This window comes from Salmo salar, chromosome ssa25 (assembly GCF_905237065.1).
Source record: "Salmo salar chromosome ssa25, Ssal_v3.1, whole genome shotgun sequence".
NCBI lineage: Eukaryota > Metazoa > Chordata > Actinopteri > Salmoniformes > Salmonidae > Salmo > Salmo salar.
In genome coordinates this window covers 6,761,503-6,782,176 of record NC_059466.1, presented here as the reverse complement: position 1 = coordinate 6,782,176, position 20,674 = coordinate 6,761,503, and the positions used below count along the sequence as shown (strand labels likewise).

At 40.7% G+C, this 20,674-nt stretch overlaps 1 protein-coding gene across 4 annotated transcripts in view; it reads right to left on the bottom strand.

The window, feature by feature from the left end:
- Positions 1-238: 238 nt before the first annotated feature.
- The window catches only part of LOC106586063 (carboxy-terminal domain RNA polymerase II polypeptide A small phosphatase 1), a 37,498-nt gene continuing 17,062 nt past the window's right edge, over positions 239-20,674 (bottom strand). For 2 of the 4 annotated variants that reach the window (XM_014172900.2, XM_014172895.2), the window contains 4 exons: positions 14,993-15,049; positions 12,123-12,215; positions 11,478-11,663; positions 239-2,669 (listed from right to left, as the gene is read on the bottom strand). In XM_014172900.2, coding sequence (XP_014028375.2) covers positions 2,541-2,669; positions 11,478-11,663; positions 12,123-12,215; positions 14,993-15,049 — 465 coding nt within the window. In that variant the 3' untranslated portion in view covers positions 239-2,540. Of the gene's footprint in view, positions 2,670-6,730; positions 6,762-11,477; positions 11,664-12,122; positions 12,216-14,992; positions 15,050-20,674 lie in introns of all 4 variants that reach the window. The other 2 variants (XM_014172897.2, XM_014172899.2) reach the window with 2 other exon arrangements.

Below are 20,674 nucleotides of genomic sequence, written 5' to 3'. Positions count from 1 at the left end.
GTTTGAGTGGAATCTGCTTGCAAATCTCCCATAAATATGAATGAATGTTCTATGCACACGTCTGAAAAAGCACTGGGATCCTATTTCAAAATTTGCCCCATAATGGGTACTTACCTTCCTAATATTAAGTCCGTTCCATATTCCATTTTCCTTTTCATTTCATTTGTTTCCAACACCCCCTGCAATTGAATAAATCACTCTATTAGTGTATGCATCATTCATTGTAGTGAGATATTACCTCTTTTGACAAATCATGCTTTATTGTGGGAAAGTACAAATCGTTTTATAGTTCTTTCTTATAATTTATCAGCAGTTTCAGTTTCTTTACAGTACATGGATGTTAAAGCTCTTGTTGCATGCAGTAAAAAAAAAACAGCGAATGATTATAGTCATTAAAATATTTTTTGGGTATTTAAAGACGTAGATCTTGTCAAATTATTGCCGAATTGCATTTTTAAGGTAACGCAGATCCGAATGCACAGAGACGTAGTCACGTACACGCACAAGCAAACACGTCAGGAAGTGTCATGAAGAAAATTAAGATCGTTACAAGGCATGATTACAAGGAGCTATGAAAAGGCAACCCACTCATCTGACTGTACAGGTTAAATGAGCACCACATTAGACTTGCAATATGATATTGCATATAAAAAAGTCTAGTTCAAGTACTTGAAAGTACAGAAACATACATTTTGCTTGTTAAAACCAAATTTCACATGTACAACTCCAGCATATGGATTACAAATCATTTCCCAACCTGGACACCGTACTAGAATTATTAAAAGTTAGCACATTTTATTTAGTCAATATCAGATAATCTACGACATAAAACATAACATCTTTAACATAGGTAAAATAAACATGGTTAAAAAAAGTTTTTAAACAACTACTTAAATACTGATAGCTGTACAAAAGTAATCTCACCAGGTATCCATATTGGCACTTGCAGGTCTGACCATCATTCTGTAAATTAGGCCTGAAATACTCTAAGCCCACTGTCATGTGCCTTTTACTGAGGAGTGGCTTCCATCTGGCCACTCTACCATGAAGGCTTGATTGGTGGAGTGCTGCAGAGATGGTTGTCCTTCTGGAAGACCTGGCACCTGAGCTCAATTTCGAGTCCCATAGGAAAGGGTCTGAATAATTATGTAAATAAGGTACTTCTGTTATTTATTTTTAATACATTTGCAAAAATGTAAAAAAAAACTGTATTTGCTTTGTCATTATGCGGTATTGTGTGTAGATTGATGAGGGAAAAAAATCATCAAAATTAATAAATTATAGAATAAGGCAGTAACGTAACAAAATGTGGAAAAAGTCAAGGAGTCTGAATACTTTCCGTATGCACTGTACATGTAGGCTATTGCCTATTCAGAGGTGTATTCAGGGAGGTGGAACTCGCTGAATGGTGCAGATAGAAATAGAATGAATAGAGCTGACACAATTCTATATTCTATCTGACAGACAATAATATCTGTTCCACATGATACATTTATATCTGAACGTTCTGTAATGTTACATCCTCCTGAAAAGGCTCCAGGACAAAGGACAACACACCCTTCAGTTGATAATGTACTTAAGTGAATGATTGACAAATTATGATTAAGGTATTTTGTGCGTGTAATACATTTCAAACGGGGTGTAAACACTTATCTGATATAATGGATAAATGGGTCATCATAATCCTTGACTGATGTGATTCCAGTATAACTATACACTGACAGCATAACTATACACTGACCAAACTCAAACCTCTTTGTCTGAATGCATGCTTTCTGTGTGTTGCTACATAGTCCATCCTTCATCATAATCATACATCCTTGACACACACACACACACACACACACACACACACACACACACACACACACACACACACACACACACACACACACACACACACGAGTGTGTATGTTGTAGTGAATAATTTCCAATAATAGTATGTCATGTTGCAAAAAACACATGATATAATGTTCGGTTAAAAGGGGATGATATTTTTTTTAGCATTATACTTGTGGTACAGCAGGATATTTTAGGAAACAATAATCTTTGAATGATTGTTGTTAAGTATGCCCTTACTTAGGCATTTTGGGTAAAATATATTAAAACGTGGGAATGGGTTGAGTTATCTTCATCTCAAGATGAAACCCCTTTGTTTTGTATATCGTATTCACCAATTAGTTTGCAAAAAGGACATTATCGCCTGGTTAAATGATCACCGTTCCATGAAAAAGGGCTTGGCTTAACCTTGTCTTCAGGGCGAAAAGTCATAACCAAGAGGTGATTACCGCATCGAATGTGAAAAAATAACTGAAACTATTCTTTTCAATGTTTGCCATAAAGCAGGTCCTCATTGTTCCGTCTCTGTGCCAAACTGAGTGGCCTCTCTATCACGTTTTGTGTGAATGGAATTTGGAGGATGACAATGACCGAGACACTAGCAGGTTCTTCTAGTGGGAAGAAACTTAAAGCCTGTTGCCCACCAGCTTCCTCTATGGCCCCCATGTGGTGAAAAGTTGCCGCCAGTGTCTTATTACGCACTAGCTTGCAGTCCTCTGCTGCTTGAGAATATCGTAGACATCTTCCACTTTGCTTAGTCTCTCGAAGAATGGGATGAGATCTAGTAGCTCTGTGTCGGCCATGTCGTCAAACCAGGATGTTACGGGGACCTGAGTGTGTGAAAAGTTATAAACAAAGTAAAGTTTCAAAATAATGACACAAATCTATGTGTACTAGTGAGTTAGTTACAGTGAGGGAAAAAAGTATTTGATCCCCTGCTGATTTTGTACGTTTGCCTACTGACAAAGAAATGATCAGTCTATAATTTTAATGGTAGGTTTATCAGAACAGTGAGAGACAGAATAACAACAAAAATATCCAGAAAAACGCATGTCAAAAATGTTATAAATTGATTTGCATTTTAATGAGGGAAATAAGTATTGACCCCCTCTCAATCAGAAAGATTTCTGGCTCCCAGGTGTCTTTTATAAAGGTAACGAGCTGAGATTAGGAGCACACTCTTAAAGGGAGTGCTCCTAATCTCAGTTTGTTACCTGTATAAAAGACTCCTGTCCACAGAAGCAATCAATCAACCAGATTCCAAACTCTCCACCATGGCCAAGACCAAAGAGCTCTCCAAGGATGTCAGGGACAATATTGTAGACCTACACAAGGCTGGAATGGGATACAAGACCATCGCCAAGCAGCTTGGTGAGAAGGTGACAACAGTTGGTACGATTATTCGCAAATGGAAGAAACACAAAAGAACTGTCAATCTCCCTCGCCCTGGGGCTCCAGGCAAGATCTCACCTCGTGGAGTTGCACTGATCATGAGAACGGTGAGGAATCAGCCCAGAACTACACGGGAGGATTTTGTCAATGATCTCAAGGCAGCTGGGACCATAGTCACCAAGAAAACAATTGGTAACACACTACGCCGTGAAGGACTGAAATCATGCAGCGCCCGCAAGGTCTCCCTGCTCAAGAAAGCACAAATACATGCCCGTCTGAAGTTTGACAATGAACATCTGAATGATTCAGAGGACAACTGGGTGAAAGTGTTGTGGTCAGATGAGACCAAAATGGAGCTCTTTGGCATCAACTCAACTCGCCATGTTTGGAGGAGGAGGAATGCTGCCTATGACCCCAAGAACACCATCCCCACCGTCAAACATGGAGGTGGAAACATTATGCTTTGGGGTGTTTTTCTGCTAAGGGGACAGGACAACTTCACCTCATCAAAGGGACAATGGACAGGGCCATGTACCGTCAAATCTTGGGTGAGAACCTCCTTCCCTCAGCCAGGGCATTGAAAATGGGTCGTGGATGGGTATTCCAGCATGACAATGACCCAAAACACACGGCCAAGGCAACAAAGGAGTGGCTCAAGAAGAAGCACATTAAGGTCCTGGAGTGGCCTAGCCAGTCTCCAGATCTCAATCCCATAGAAAATCTGTGGAGGGAGCTGAAGGTTCGAGTTGCCAAACGTCAGCCTCGAAACCTTAATGACTTGGAGAAGATCTGCAAAGAGGAGTGGGACAAAATCCCTCCTGAGATGTGTGCAAACCTGGTGGCCAACTACAAGAAACGTCTGACTTCTGTGATTGCCAACAAGCGTTTTGCCACCAAGTACTAAGTCATGTTTTGCAGAGGGGTCAAATACTTATTTCCCTCATTAAAATGCAAATCAATTTATAACATTTTTGACATGCGTTTTTCAGGATTTTTGTTGTTGTTATTCTGTCTCTTACTGTTCAAATAAACCTACCATTAAAATGATAGACTGATCATTTCTTTGTCAGTGGGCAAACGTACAAAATCAGCAGGGGATCAAATACTTTTCCCCCATCACTGTATATGTACACTACCGGTCAAAAGTTTTAGAACACCTACTCATTCAAGGGTTTTTCCTTTTTTTAAAACTATTTTCTACATTGTAGAATAATAGTAAAGACATCAAAACTATGAAAAAGCACATATGGAATTATGTAGTAACCCAAAAAGTGTTAAACAAATCAAAATATATTTTAGATTTTAGATCCTTCAAATAGCCACCCTTTGCCTTGATGACAGCTTTGCACACTCTTGGCATTCTCTCAACCAGCTTCACCTGGAATGCTTTTCCAACAATTTTGAAGGAGTTCTCACATATGCTGAGCACTTGTTGGCTACTTTTCTTTCACTCTGCGGTTCAACTCATCCCAAACCATCTCAATTTGGTTGAGGTTGGGTGATTGTGGAGCCCAGGTCATCTGATGCAGCACTCCATCACTCTCCTTCTTGGTCAAATAGCCCTTACACAACCTGGAGGTGTGTTGGGTCATTGTCCTGTTGAAAAACAAATTATAGTCCCACTAAGCACAAACCAGATGGGATGGTGTATCGTTGTACAATGCTGTGGTAGCCATGCTGGTTTAGTGTGCCTTGAATTCTAAATAAATCACAGTGTCACCAGCAAAGCACCCCCACACCATAACACCTCCTCCTCCATGCTTTACGGTGGGAAATAGACATGTGGAAATCCTCTGTTCAGGCACACTGCGTCTCACAAAGACACGGTGGTTGGAACCAAAAATCTCAAATTTGGACTCATCAGACCAAAGGACTGATTTCCACCGGTCTAATGTCCATTGCTTGTGTTTCTTGGCCCAAGAAAGTCTCTTCTTCTTATTGGTGTCCTTTAGAAGTGGTTTCTTTGCAGGATTCGACCATAAAGGTCTGATTCACACAGTCTCCTCTGAACAGTTGATGTTGAGGTGTGTCTGTTACTTGAACTCTGTGCAGCATTTATTTGGGCTGCTATTTCTGAGGCTGGTAACTCTAATGAACATATCCTCTGCAGCAGCGGTAACTCTGGGTCTTCCATTCCTGTGGTGGTCCTCATGAGAGCCAGTTTCATCATAGCGCTTGATAGTTTTTGCAACTACACTTGAAGAAACTTTCAAAGTTCTTGAAATGTTCTGCATTGACTGACCTTCATCTCTTAAAGTAATCATGGCCTGTTGTTTCTCTTTGCTTATTTGAGCTGTTCTTGCCACAATATGGACTAGTTTTTTTTACCAAATAGGGCTATCTTCTGTATACACCCCCCCCCACCTTGTCACAACACAACTGATTGGCTGAAATACATTAAGAAGGAAAGAAATTCCACAAATTAATTTAAGAAGGCACCCCTGTTAATTGAAATGCATTCCAGGTGACTACCTCATGAAGCTGGTTGAGAGAATGCCAAGAGTGTTTAAAGCTGTCATCAAGGCAAAGGGTGGCTATTTGAAGAATCTCAAATATATTTTGATTTGTTTTCCAATTTTTTGGTTACTACATGATTCCATATGTGTTATTTCATAGTTTTGATGTCTTCACTATTATTATACAATGGAGAAAATAGTAAAAATAAATTAAAACCCTTGAATGAGTAGGTGTTCGACAACTTTTGATAGGTAATGTATATGCAGAATTAAAAAGAAATCATAAATAAAAAAGTTCACATTCTTATGAATAAGCCATAGGTGAACATATGAAACACATTTTTAGACAGACAATGCATTCCGAAAGCCGTAAATCTCGACCAGGAAGTATCGGTTCGAGAGGCTGCATGCTGTTCATTTGGTACATTTACACTCATTTCACATTTCTCTATTGGAGCATATTCTTTACCCATAACCACTAAAATTACAGTGAACAAAAATATAAATGCAACATGTAAAGTGTTAGTACCATGTTTCATGAGCTGAAATAAAAGAGCCCAGAAATGTTCCATACGCATAAAAAGCTTATTTCTCTAAAATGTTGTGACAAATGTGTTTACATCCCTGTTAGTGAGCATTTCTCCTTTGCCAAGATAATCCATCCACCTGACAGGTGTGGCATACCAAGAAGCTGATTAAACAGCATGATCATTACATAGGTGCACCTTGTGCTGGGGACAATAAAAGGCCTATCAGGTTTCAGGTAAGATCCAAGTGCAGACTGTGTTGAAGTAGCAATGTTTATTTCAACAACAGGGGCAGGCAAACGACAGGTCAAGGTAGGCAGGGGTCGATAATCCAGAGTAGCGGGGTCAAGGTACAGGATGGCAGGCAGGCCCAGGGTCAGGTCAGGAAGAGTGTCAAAACCAGGAGGACGAGAAAAAGAGAGACTGGGGAAAAGCAGGAGCTGAGACAAAACACTGGTTGACTTGAACAAACAAAATGAACTGGCACAGACTGACAGAAAACACAGGCATAAATACCCAGGGGATAAGTGTGGAAGATGGGCGAGACCTGGAGAGGGGTGGAGACAAGCACAAGGACAAGTGAAACAGATCAGGGTGTGACAAGGCCACTCTAAAATGTGCACACAACACAATGTCAAAGATGTCTCAAGTTTTGAGGGAGCGTGAATTTGGCATACTGACTGCAGGAATGTCCACCAGAGCTGTTGCCAGAGAATTGATTGTTCATTTCTCTACGATAAGCCGCCTACAACATTGTTTTAGAGAATTTGGCAGTACATCCAATCGGCCTCACAACCACAGACCACATGTAACCACGCCAGCCCAGGACCTCCATATCCGGCTTCTTCACCTGCGGGATCGTCTGAGACCAGCCACCCGGATAGCTGATGACATTTCTGCACAAACTGTCAGAAACCGTCTCAGGCAAGCTCATCTGCGTGCTCGCCGTACTCATCAGGGTCTTGACATGACTACAGTTCAGCGTCGTAACTGACTTCAGTGGGCAACTGCTCTCCTTCAATGGCCACTGGCACGCTGGGGAAGTGTGCTCTTCACAGAAGAAATCCGGTTTGAACTGTACCGGGGAGATGGCAGACAGCATGTATGGCGTCGTGTGGGCGAGCAGTTTGCTGATGTCAACGTTGTGAACAGAGTGCCCCATGGTGCCAGTGGGGTTATAGTATGTGCCGGCATAAGCTAGGGACAATGAACACAATTGTATTTAGATCGATGGCAATTTGAGTGCCCAGAGGTACTGTGATGAGATCCTGAGGCCCATTGTCGTGCCATTGATCCGCTGCCATCACCTCATGTTTCAGCATGATAATGCACAGCCCCATGTCAAAAGGATCTGTACACAATTCCAGGAAGCTGAAAATGTCCCAGTTCTTCCATGGTCTGCATACTCAGACATGTCACTCATTGAGCATGTTTGGGATGCTCTGGATCTATGTGTATGACAGCATGTTCCAGTTCCCGCCAACATCCAGCAACTTCTCACAGCCTTTGAGGAGGAGTGGGACAACATTCCACAGGCCACAATCAACAGCCTGATTAACTCTATGTGAAAGAGATGTGCCACACTGTATAGCCAAATATACAGAGATACAAAGATACTGACTAGTTTTCTGATCCACGCCCCTACTTTTTTTAAGGTATCTGTGACCAACAGATGCATATAAACTCAGCAAAAAAAGAAACGTCCTCTCACTGTCAACTGTGTTCATTTTCAGCAAACTTAACATGTGTAAATATTTGTATGAACATAACAAGATTCAACAACTGAGACATAAACTGAACAATTTCTGCAGACATGTGACTAACAGAAATGGAATAATGTGTCCCTGAACAAAGGGGGGGTCAAAATCAAAAGTAACCGTCAGTATCTGGTGTGGCCACCAGCTGCATTAAGTACTGCAGTTCATCTCCTCCTCATGGACTGCATCAGAGTTGCCAGTTTTGCTGTGAGATGTTACTCCACTTTTCCACCAAGACACCTGCAAGTTCCTGGACATGTCGTCTGGGGGGAATGGCCCTAGCCCTCACCATCCGATCCAACTGCTCAATGGGAACGAGATCCGGGCTCTTCGCTGGCCTTGGCAGAAATCACGCACAGAACGAGCAGTATGGCTGGTGGTATTGTCATGCTGGAGGGTCATGTCAGGATGAGCCTGCAGGAAGGGTACCACATGAGGGAGGAGGATGTCTTCCCTGTAACGCACAGTGTTGAGATTGCTTGCAATGACAACAAGCTCAGTCCAATGATGCTGTGACACACCTCCCCAGACCATGACGGACCCTCCACCTCCAAATCGATCCTGCTCCAGAGTACAGGCCTCGGTGTAATACTCAATCCTTTGACCGATAAACGCGAATCTGACCATCACACCTGGTGAGACAAAACCGCAACTCGTCAGTGAAGAGCACTTTTTGCCAGTCCTGTCTGGTCCAATAACAGTGTGTTTGTGCCCATAGGCAACATTGTTGCTGGTGATGTCTGGGGAGGACCTGCCTTACAACAGGCCTAAAAGCCCTCAGTCCATCCTCTCTCAGCCTATTGCGGACAGTTTGAGCACTGATGGAGGGATTGTGCATTCCTGGTGTAACTCGGGCAGTTGTTGTTGCCATCCGGTACTTGTCCCGCAGGCGTGATGTTCAGATGTACCGATCCTGTGCAGGTGTTGTTACACGTGGTCTACCACTGCAAGGATGATCAGCTGTCCGTCCTGTCTCCCTGTAGCGCTGTCTTAGGCGTCTCACAGTACGGACATTGCAATTTTTGGCCCTCGCCACATCTGCAGTCCTCATGCCTCCTTGCAGCATGCCTAAGGCACGTTCACGCAGATGAGCAGGGACCCTGGGCATCTTTCTTTTGGTGTTTTTCAGAGTCAGTAGAAAGGTCTCTTTCGTGTCCTAAGCTTTCATAACTGTGACCTTAATTGCCTATGGTCTGTAAGCTGTTAGTGTCTTAACGACCGTTCCACAGGTGCATGCTCATTAATTGTTTATGGTTCATTGAACAAGCATAGGAAACAAATGGATTTTGGGATTTTTTTAACTAATTATCTTTGAAAGACAAGGTCCTGAAAAAGGGACATTTTTTTGTTGTTGCTGAGCTTATGTATTCCCAATCATGTGAAATCCATAGATTAGGGCGTAATCAATTTATTTCAATTGAGTGACTTCCTGAAATTAACTGAAACTCAGTAAAATCTTAGAAATTGTTTCATGTTGAGTTTATATTTTTGTTAAGAGTACCTAACTATGGAAGCTGCAGACATTTTGCAGAGAGAACATCAGTTATACAGATATAGGATCTTAAATTGATAACCCTGTTGCAGGGGAACTTTCCTGCAATGCAAGACATTTTCAACTTCTGAAGTTCTTAATTTCCACTTTGACATTTCAGACTTGATTTTCACATTTCACATTATAATCCACATTTCCAGTTGATGCAGGATTATTTTGAAATTAAGATCCAACATCTGTATCACACATGCTGTTCTCAAAATATATACTGAAAAAATCTGTCTAACTTAAAGAAGTGTTCAGTGAAAGAAAGAAACGTTGAAAATAAGCTAAAACTTAAAAAATATCAACTATCACTAAAGACTTTAAGTTTTAGGTTATTTTCAACTTCTCCAGGGGGTTATCGTTTCCTCCAAACTGTTTTACAATTTGTTAGCAAGTTATGCAGCAATGTCCAACATATCTTGGCTAGCATGTTTGGAGAATGTAGGAATGTTAGTGGAAACAGACTGTATTAGTTAGCGGTGCATTGAAAAGCAAGCGACCTAAACAACCCTAGCGACCGAAACAACTATCACCATATATCAAAGCTTTCCTGTTTGGAAAATTATTTGAAATCAGTAGCTAGGTTTCCATCCAATTTGCGATAGTTTTATGGAAATCTTCTAAAACTCTGCATAAAACAAAAACACATGAGCTAACGAAGGAACTGAGAATTTAACTGGGCTTCTTCTACAGAAATTTAATGTACCTTTCACTTGATAGTAGGAAACTTGATAGTCGACTTTCCTGTCAGCGCTTGGTTATGGCGATATCTATATGAGTGCAACTGCCTCTTCTTTATATCCACTGGATGCTGTTTATCATTGCGTATTCTGCTTTATTACAGGTGAATGTTTTTGCAAATATAATTGTGTTCATTATCAGATAAAGAGCTGGACGTCACTGGCAACGCGGATAACGCAACATTGCCTTCTGTTCATTTACAAAGCTCTCGTGGAGAACCGATTTAAGTAAAACAGCATTTAGTTTTTACGCACCACATACATGGAACAAATTTCAGAATACTCTACAATTGGATACACTAGTGTCTTTTGGGCATTTCAGGACATTGGGAAATGACCTGTTCACAGAGGAATGTACATGTTTTTTATACTGTAATTGTATTTATCATGCTCCCGCTGTCACGCCTGCTCCAGCTATTTCCCACTGGGGCTCGAGGGCGCCAGGCTCCCCAGCATTACGCACTCCTGCCGCCATCATTACGCACACCTGCTTCACTCGTCATGCGCATCAGCGACCATTTGGACTCAATCACCTGTGTTATTTCCTTCCCTATATCTGTCTGTCCCCCAGCGCTGTTCCCAGCTTCGCATTAACGTTCGTATGTCGTTTTATTACCCGTGTGCTGACGCTGTTCCTCTCTTGTTCCTTGTCTGTTCCTCATTAAATGTTTGACTCCCCGTACCTGCTTCTCGACCCCAGCGTCGGTCCTTACACCCGCCTTTGATTGTAATAATTGTGTCACTAATTCCCTATTATGTACTTTGTATTTTTATGATGAATTATGTGAATCAGGGCTCCCTTGTAAAAGAGACATCGGTGTCAATGGGACTTTGATGAATAAATAAAGTTTGAATAATAATAATAATAATAATAATAATAATAATTAGGTAACCCGCGCTTTTCTCATGCTTTTCAGAAACTGATCAAATCCATATCCTCTAACAGTGCTACATTCTATCAAGCCAGGTTATTCTGGACTTTGTTAAATAACCATGCTTGGAGGAAACAACAACAATCTAGGGAATATGAAAGTAGTAAGTAAACACCCCTTTGAAGGTTCCCTTTCAATGGCAATGCCATTGAACACACTTAAAGAGGAAATTACACATTTTTAGCACCTCAGATACCTCAGATACTACTGTTGTGCAGTTTTTCCTTTATCTGCAATTGATTAAATTGAGAGGTTAGTATTATAGTATACAGGTAGATAGAAGTAGGAATGCCATACAGCATTATCAGGGTGGAAGATGTAGGAGGCTGGGGAGTTGTCTACAATGATGACTTTGTTGAGGTCCCTGCCCAGCCGACTCAGGTCTTTAACATAGTTTCCCTGGTGGAACACGCAGGACTCCCGGAAAAGACGGTGTCGGAAGGCACCCCATTTATCCAGCAGGTCGGAGACTGGATCGGCATACTGGCACAAAAGGAAAACACACACAACATTGTCCCTGATGTTATGTCACAGAAAGATGTGTGTGTGTCTACACATTTATTATGAAATATGTGTGTATGGCTGAATAACAGATTAGAATGGCAGTGCAAAGTTTCTAAGAATTCGAAACATAACATGTCAAACACGCGTCACAGTCGTAAAGGGGAAGTTTAGTATTTTAGATGGCCCCATCACTTCCATTGATTTTTAGCTAGCGGTGACTAAAGTTAGCTGAAGCTTGTAGTGGCTGTTTAAAGAAAACCAAACCATGGATTACAGTTTCTCCTTGTCCATTGACTACTTTCAGGGTGAGGACCATCTGACATCAACGTTGTAAAATCATGAACTTCCCTTTAAGGCTAGTACTTGTTAGATCCTGTCAACCTTTAATTTAATAAAACCTTTAGATATGTCAATCAGCATTTAGTTTAATGAACTGACCTTGGATAAACTGGCAGTGAACAGAACACACTCAAACAACTCCCCCATTCTTTTGAGATACTCATCCACATTGGGTCGTTTCAACACGTACACCTGAGGTAATAAAAACAAGACATATGGAAATACTCTGGATTATTTGCAAAAAGTTTACGTACACTTGTTTTTGCCAAAGATGTTAATGCTTTAAACAACCTTTTTAAATGATCTTAAATAATTTTTGAGCGAGAAATGCGCCTACTCCCCCTCATCTGTGACTTTTGGCTACACCTTGCTATGCGTGTCCAGCTTTACTGCTATGGGATGCCAGATGATATTGAGGTTAATGGGATGGGACATAAAAAGAGAGTGGGGAGAGACTGAAAGAGAGGTTAACACCTTTGACAGCATATCAGACTTCTTTAGAAATGAACAATCATAAATGCCACATATTACCCTAAATGTCCATGTGGAATAGTCAATCAGGTGCAGCTAGGGTTGCAAAGCTACTGGTAATTTATCAAAGTTACCAGAATCATATTATTCGTATATATGCACACTGAACAAAAATGTAAACGCAACAATTTCAATGATTTTACCCAGTTACAGTTCATATAAGGAAAACAGTCAATTAAAATAAATTCATTAGGCCCAAATCTATGGATTCCACACTACTGGGCAGAGGCGCAGCCATGGGTGGACCTGGGAGGGCAAAGGCCCACCCACTGGGGAGCCAGGCCCAGCCAATCAGACTGAGTTTTTCCCCACAAAAGGCCTTTATTACAGAGAGAAATACTCCTCAGTTTCATCAACTGTCTGGGTGGCTGGGCTCAGACGATCCTGCATGTGAAGAAGCCAGATGTGGAGGTTCTGGGCTGTCGGGGCTACACATGGTCTGCGGTTGTGAGGCCGGTTGGACGTACTGCCAAATTGTCTAAAACGACATCGGAGGCAGCTTACGGCAGAGAAATGAACATTCAATTCTCTGGCAACAGCTGTGGTGGACATTCCTGCATTCTGCATGCCAATTGCACGCTCCTTCAAAACTTGAGACATCTGTGGCATTGTGTTGTGTGACAAAACTGCACATTTTTGTGGCCTTTTACTGTCCCCAACACAAGGTGCACCTATGTAATGATCATGCTGTTAATCAGCTTCTTGATATGCCACACCTGTCAGGTGGATGGATTATCTTGGCAAAAGGGGATTTCTGTGCAAACAATTTGTGCAAAACATTTTAGAGAAATACACTTTTTGTGCGTATGGAACCTTTCTGTGATCTTTTATTTCAGCTCATGAAACATGGGACCGACACTTGACATGTTGCGTTTATATTTTTGCTCTGTATGGTATTCATTTTTTATATCTGTCCATATAATCCATGCGTTTCTAGTGGATAAGGCATATGGTTCAAGAAAAAATTACCTAATTAATGAAAAAAAGCATCTTATCAACAATGGCATTATTTTCAATTAACTCAGCAACTTTTCAAACTTTTGATTTTTCACAACTGCCACCAGTTTGGCACCAACACATTCACAACAATGACATATTGACATAGTAAAAGAAAAAGTAAGTGTATAAAAAAAATATAAGGGATATTTCATGCTGAAACCCTCATATTAAACACAAATGGTATCACTAAGTAAATTTTTTATATCAGGGATGGGCAACTTAGTGGCCCGACCCTCGGATCAATTTCCGTCCCTCAGATCAATTTACATTCAATCAGGGTCTCAACTTACTGTTGCGACATAGAATAGTAGAATACACAAGGTGCAATTTCAAAATTTGGTTGTGCATAAAAACATTTTCTCTTGTTATGACAGTCACTGATATTCACTCAATTAGCCCATTTCAGGTAATATTTTTAGATTGGAAAATTAGGCTAGTGGCCAGCTATCTAAACTAATAGTAATTAAGGTCGAATTAGAGTTCAGATTTGTTATGGCCCCCACCCCCATCAAAGTTGGCCATCCCTGGTTTATAATAAGCATAATGCTTTACAGCTTTGTAATTCTTTTTAAAATTATTTTATTTGATTATTTTATATATTGTACATGTGATAAAGCCACACAGAGGGACATAGATAATTACAGACACCTGTGATAATCTGAAGTACCCAAAAAGCCACCAGAAGTAATCTTGTAAAATTCCCCAAAATCCTTCAAAAGTTTACAGTAATATACCCTACCTTTGCAACTCTAGGTGCAGCCTATTATCTGTATATGGAAAGATATGCCTGTCAATATAGAACTTTAACTCAATTTCTGCTCACATCCATTTCTCAAAAGAACATGACGCTATCGGCCTTGTTCCTGAACCAAGTCATCCCGAATAGGCTGTGCCCACTTAAACAAGCCTATCCTGGATTACTTGAAACAGACCCAGGCCCGGGGTATAAAACAGGAGTGTTCTTCTGTCTTCTGTCTGGAGTTAGCCTTTAAACTAGGCAAAACTACAGCAGTTCCTGCAATCTCCGATGTGATCTCCTATGGACTGGGCAGAATATGCGCTAGGGACTGAGATTGATGGGCCCAGTGATTTCTAAGAAGCCAGTCATACTTCCTTGTTTCATCAGCCCACAGAAATAGCCACCTGCTGCTAGGATCCGTCAACAGAGAAGGCCAAAGCTCTGTCAGATAGCTAGCCTAGCGCACCGGCGCTAAAGCACAGAGTCACCGAGTAAACAGTGGTGGAAAAAAGGTTTGAACTAATTAAACGCTTTCATAACGAAGGAGAGGCCTTCCAACATAGCATGGATATCATGGAGATTAGATTCTATAATTTTATTTGAGGTCATGGCCACTTTACTGCTCCTTTCATTGTGGCACTATGAAGGAGAGAACCTGTGAAAAAGGCTAAGAATTGAAACTGAAAAGAGTCGCACTTACCTGGTGAACTGTTCCATCAATTTCTACTGGAATGATAAAATCAGCATTGTTCACGGGCTGTTGGGAGCAAGAACATTACATTTAAGAAACAAGTACGGAACAGTGTGTTTGAATTAAGACATTAAACATGTGCTTTACAAGCTTGTACGGAACACATTAACTCTAGTTTGTGGGGGTTTTATGTAAAAAAAAACATGTTTGAATTAAGTCATTAAAACATGTGCTTTACAAGCTTGTAAAGACTGTAAAGCAAAAATAAAAGGCTCACCATCAGCGACTTCAGAATTAACAGTATGTAAGTAATATGTTTCCATTCGAGACACTGAAATATAATGTATTTGACAACACCTATAAAAGTGTGATTTATTTAGATGGGTCTTCTACCTAAAACAAGTCTCTCAAATGTTAGGTTAGTCACGAGTACGTGCTATGCAGGACACCATGACCTAAATTCATAGTCTATTCATAGTCTATGAAGTAATGTTGAGCCGAGCATAACATGCATTACATACATTAGAAAGTATTCATACCCCTTGACTTTTTCCACATTTTGTTGTGTTACAGCCTGAATTTTAAATTTTGTTGTCACTGGCCTACACAAAATACCCCATAATGTCAAAGTGGAATTACAAATTAAGCTGAAATGTCTTGAGTCAATAAGTATTCAACCCCTTTGTTACGGCAAGCATAAATAAGTTCAGGAGTACAAATTTGCTTAACAAGTCACATAATAAGTTGCAATAATAGTGTTTAACATGATTTTTGAATGACTACCTCATCTCTGAACCTCACACATACAATTATCTGTAATGTCAATCAGTCGAGCAGTGAATTTCAAACACAGATTCAACCACAAAGACCAGAGAGGTTTTCCTATGCCTCACAAAGAAAGGCATCTATTGGTAGATAGGTAAAAATAAAAAAGCTGACATTTAACATCCCTTTGAGCATGGTGAAGTTATTAATTACACTTTGGATTTTGTGTCATTGCACCCAGTCACTAAAAAGATACAGACGTCCTTCCTAACTCAGTTGCCGGAGAGGAAGGAAACAGTTCAGGGATTTCACCATGAGGCCAAAGGTGACTTTAAAACAGTTACAGAGTTTAATGGCGGTGATAGGAGAAAACTGAAGATGGATCAACAACATTGTAGTTACTCCACAATGCTAACCTAATTGACAGAGTGAAAAGGAAGCCTGTACAGAATAAAAATATATACAGTACCAGTCAAAAGTTTGGACACACCTACTTATTCAAGGGATTTCTTTATTTGTGACTCACCACCTGGATTCGGTCTTATGTAGCAAAATGTGAAATTGTGTTTTTTACATTGGATAAAAGCAGAGCCTCAGAGCTACAAAATGGTATATCATCCACTGCATTTGAGGAACAATGGGAACGTAATTATGCTTTGAAAGTTGATCAACTTGTAAACTCACTTTTGAGAAAATCACCTTTGAATGTTTTGGCATCTAGTGAAGAGCTCTTCTTTGTCTACACCCATTCAGCATCATTCACACCCTCTTAAGCTTTAGCCCCTCCCATCTCGTTTCGCTCTCAGAGCGCACATTTGACGCTCTGGCCGATGATTTGTTTACGTTTGGATAACATGAAAACAGCCTAACCAGCTCTGTTGGCAACAATTTAATTATGCTTTTTTGCAGACGTTTAATGACACCAGCCATATTCAACGGATGTTGTACAGATGTCATGTAACGTTAGCTAACGAGCCAGCCAGCTAAGGTTAGCTAGTTAAACAACAATGAACAAAGTGTCAACACAGCTGACTACAAAAGCAAACAGCTCTGGGAAATTAATAATAACGTCCGCTAGGGAGCTTGCCAGCTAACTTTAGCTACCTAGCTAACAGTACACTTTAGCTTAAGTCATATAGCTAGCTAGGTAAACAATGAACCTAGCTAGGTAAACAACATTTAAGATCACACACGTCACATAACGTTAGCTAACGAGCCAGCCAGCTAACGTTAGCTAGTTAAACAACAACGATCAAAGTGGCAACAATGCCTAACATTAGGCTCTAATAACAAAAGCAAACAGCTCTGGGAAACAAATAATAACGTCAGCTAGGAAGCCAGCCAGCTAATGTTAGCTAAATAGCTAACAGTACACTTTAGCTTAAGAGATATAGCTAGCTAGGTAAACAATGAACCTAGCTAGGTAAACAATATTTAAGATCACGCATGTCACGTAACGTTAGCTAACGAGCCAGCCAGCTAACGTTAGCTAGTTAAACAACAACGAACAAAGTGGCAACAATGCCACAGTGCTGGGAGCTAACTAACCAGGTCCAATGTTAGCTAGCTAACATTAGACTCTAACTAGAAAAGCAAACGGCTCTGGGAAACAAATAACAACGTCAGCTAGGGAGCCAGCCAGCTAATGTTAGCTAGCTAACAGTACACTTTAACTTGAAATTAAACCACTTTCTGTCAAAATTAGAAACGTGTAATATATGAAAATGTAGCTAGCTAATTCTAGACTATCTTACCTGCATACATCAGCATGCATTATGGACGCATCTCCCTGTCAGGGATGCCACCCCGGTTGCCCTTAGTTTGAAGATGTAACCCGGAGATAGGTGTTTTCTTCATCTCTTTAGCTATCATACTCTAATTCCACTGATTTCAAAACTTGATCCTCCAGAAAATGGAAAGCAACACCTATGCAGCTCCACTAAACAATACATTTAGAAAAAAGCCGCGTTCAACAGGATTACCAACACAGACTGACGAGCTCAAATAGACAGACGCCTTCGATATGGTAGACCAATCCGAACTCTTCTCTCGGCATGTCCAGCCCACTTATTATCTCCGCCAATCATGGCTTGTGGGAAGATTGCTGATTTTTTCTGTGGCTTAACCAACAAGGCTTGCAATTTAACAATTTGATTCGTATTTACAGATGGCATACAAGTTTGTTATTAAGGCACATGAAAGTTCACATGTTCGAGAAGGCATTTCTGCCAAAAAAACGCATTTTGATAAAAAACTTTTTTTTACATTCAAATGGCTCTCCTGTGAAGTCGTGACTTGCGACATACGTCTAGTTTCCTGAATCGGGTCACAGAAGATAGCCCTGTTTGGTACAAGACCAAGTCCATATTACGGGCAAGAACAGATTGAATAAGCAAAGGGAAACGACAGTCCATCATTACTAAAAGACATGAAGGTCAGTCAATCTGGAAAATGTCAAGAACTTTGAAAGTTTCTTCAAGTGCAGTTGCAAAAACCATCAAGCGCTATGAGGAAACTGGCTCTCATGAGGACCGCTACAGGAAAGGAAAACCCAGAATTACCTCTGCTGCAGAGAATAAGTTCATTAGCTACCAGCCGCAGAAATTGCAGCCCAAAAAAATGCTTCACAGATTTCAATTCACAGACACATCTCAACATCAACTGTTCAGAGGAGACTGTGTGAAATAAGGCTTTCATGGTCGAATTGCTGCAAAGAAACCACTACTAAAGGACAACAATAATAAGAAGTGAATTGCTTGGGCCAAGAAACATGAGCAATGGACATTAGACCGGTGGAAATCTGTCCTTTTGTCTGATGAGTCCAAATTTGAGATTTTTGGTTCCAACCACCGTGTCTTTGTGAGACGCGGTGTGGGTGAACGGATGATCTCCGCATGTGTGGTTCCCACCGTGAAGCATGGAGGAGGAGGTGTGATGGTGTGTGGGTGCTTTTCTTGTGACACTGTCTGTGATTTATTTAGAATTCAAGGCACAATTAACCAGCATGGCTACCACAGAATTCTGCAGCAATATACCATCCCATCTGGGTTGCGCTTAGTGGGACTATCATTTGTTTTTTAACAGGACAATGACCCAACACACTTCCAGGCTGTGCAAGGGCTATTTCGCCAAGAAGGAGAGTGATGGAGTGCTGCATCAGATGACCTGGCCTCCACAATCACCCTACCTCAACCCAATTGAGATGAGTTGGACCCAGAGTGAAGGAAAAGCAGCCAACAAGTGCTCAGCATATGTGGGAACTCCTTCAAGACTGTTGGAAAAACATCCCAAGTGAAGCTGGTTGAGAGAATGCCAAGAGTGTGCAAAGCTGTCATCAAATGTCTAAAAACATGTTTTCACTGTCATTATGGGGCATTACTGTGTGTCGATGGGTGAGAGAAAAACATATATTTAATCAATTTTGAATTCAGGATGTAAGACAACAAAATGTGGAATAAGTCAAGGGGTATGAACACTTTCTGAAGGCACCGTATATGCATGGGTTTTGTTAAATACACATGTGAATAGTTCGAATGCTTTCAAGGTTTTACTTGACAATTTTTGACTGCATGCCACATCTGACACCAAGTCAGAATTTGATGGCAGCTTATTTTGGAGAGAGACTTTCTTTTGCTCTGTGGAAGATCTACCAGCACACCAGATGTGTTCACATCACTAGCTACCTCATGGTAATTGATTCACATGCATAGATAGCAAAATCATTTCAAATCCATTTAACATATGTCAGTGATTCCACCACTAACATGACCGTAGTAGCCATCCAGACATCCAGGTCAGTGAGCACAGGGTTGATGCCAATCTGAAGTCACTCGTAAATAAAACACAGAGACACATTTTTAAAACTACTCTGTAACATGTCATTAAAGAGTATTGAAAATCAAGTTTTCGACTTTGTATTGGTAGTCTAGTTGAATACATAAACCCAAATGTACAGTATTACTCTAAAATCAAAGTTGCCATATTATGGAAGCAAACAAGCCAACTTAAGTTAGAATAGGACAAACTGTATATCTCTCAGAGAATAGTACATGAAATATATATCTCTGAGAATAAACATCTTTCATTTACTATACGTACCCCTCCTTTTTGGACAATCAATCCCATTACATACACACTACACCTTGTGACTCGCCTTCAATAAAATGCTGCCACTTTCATTGACAGTTTAAACCTGTGGCCTATCTTGTGACATTCTTTGGGACAGATTGTGATTAGATGGCCAAGACCACCTGTCATTATACCCATTATGCAGCCAATCGTGGATATACCGAGTAGCATAGATAAGAATACTCGCTAGAAGCGAGTTTAATGGTAACTGCGGTTGATTATCAAAATAAACATTAATTAACATCAATTAACATTCCAAATAAATCTGATCACTGTAACGTCTGCTTCCAACTCACACTCTCAAACACAGATCCCCTGAACGCAGCTCACTTTCCAGCCCACTTTCCAGCTCACTCTCAAACACATAGATCCCCTGAAAGCAGTTCACTTTCCAGCTCACACTTTCAAACACATAGATGCCCTGAACGCAGCTCACTCTCCAGATCCCAATCACCTGAATTCTGATCACCTGTTCACATACCTGTATGTCATTTACACACACAATTTAGTTCAGTTCATTGCACCCCATCTTTGTGAGGTATTGTTTGTTTTTGTCCACATTCTATTCAGAGCGCTGCCCCCCCCCCCAACCCCAATATATATTAGTTCTCCCGTGTATTGTAGTTTTGGCAATCTTCTTTAGCCTATTCCCTTTCTGTACTTTTGCCTATCAGATTTCCTGTTATCAACCTCTTGCCTGATCGCCCGGACTACGTTATTAGCCTTTTCCCCTGCCTGTACTGTTACCTTTTTGGATTCCCTGTGTTTGACCTTCTGCCTGTCCCTGGACAATGCTAC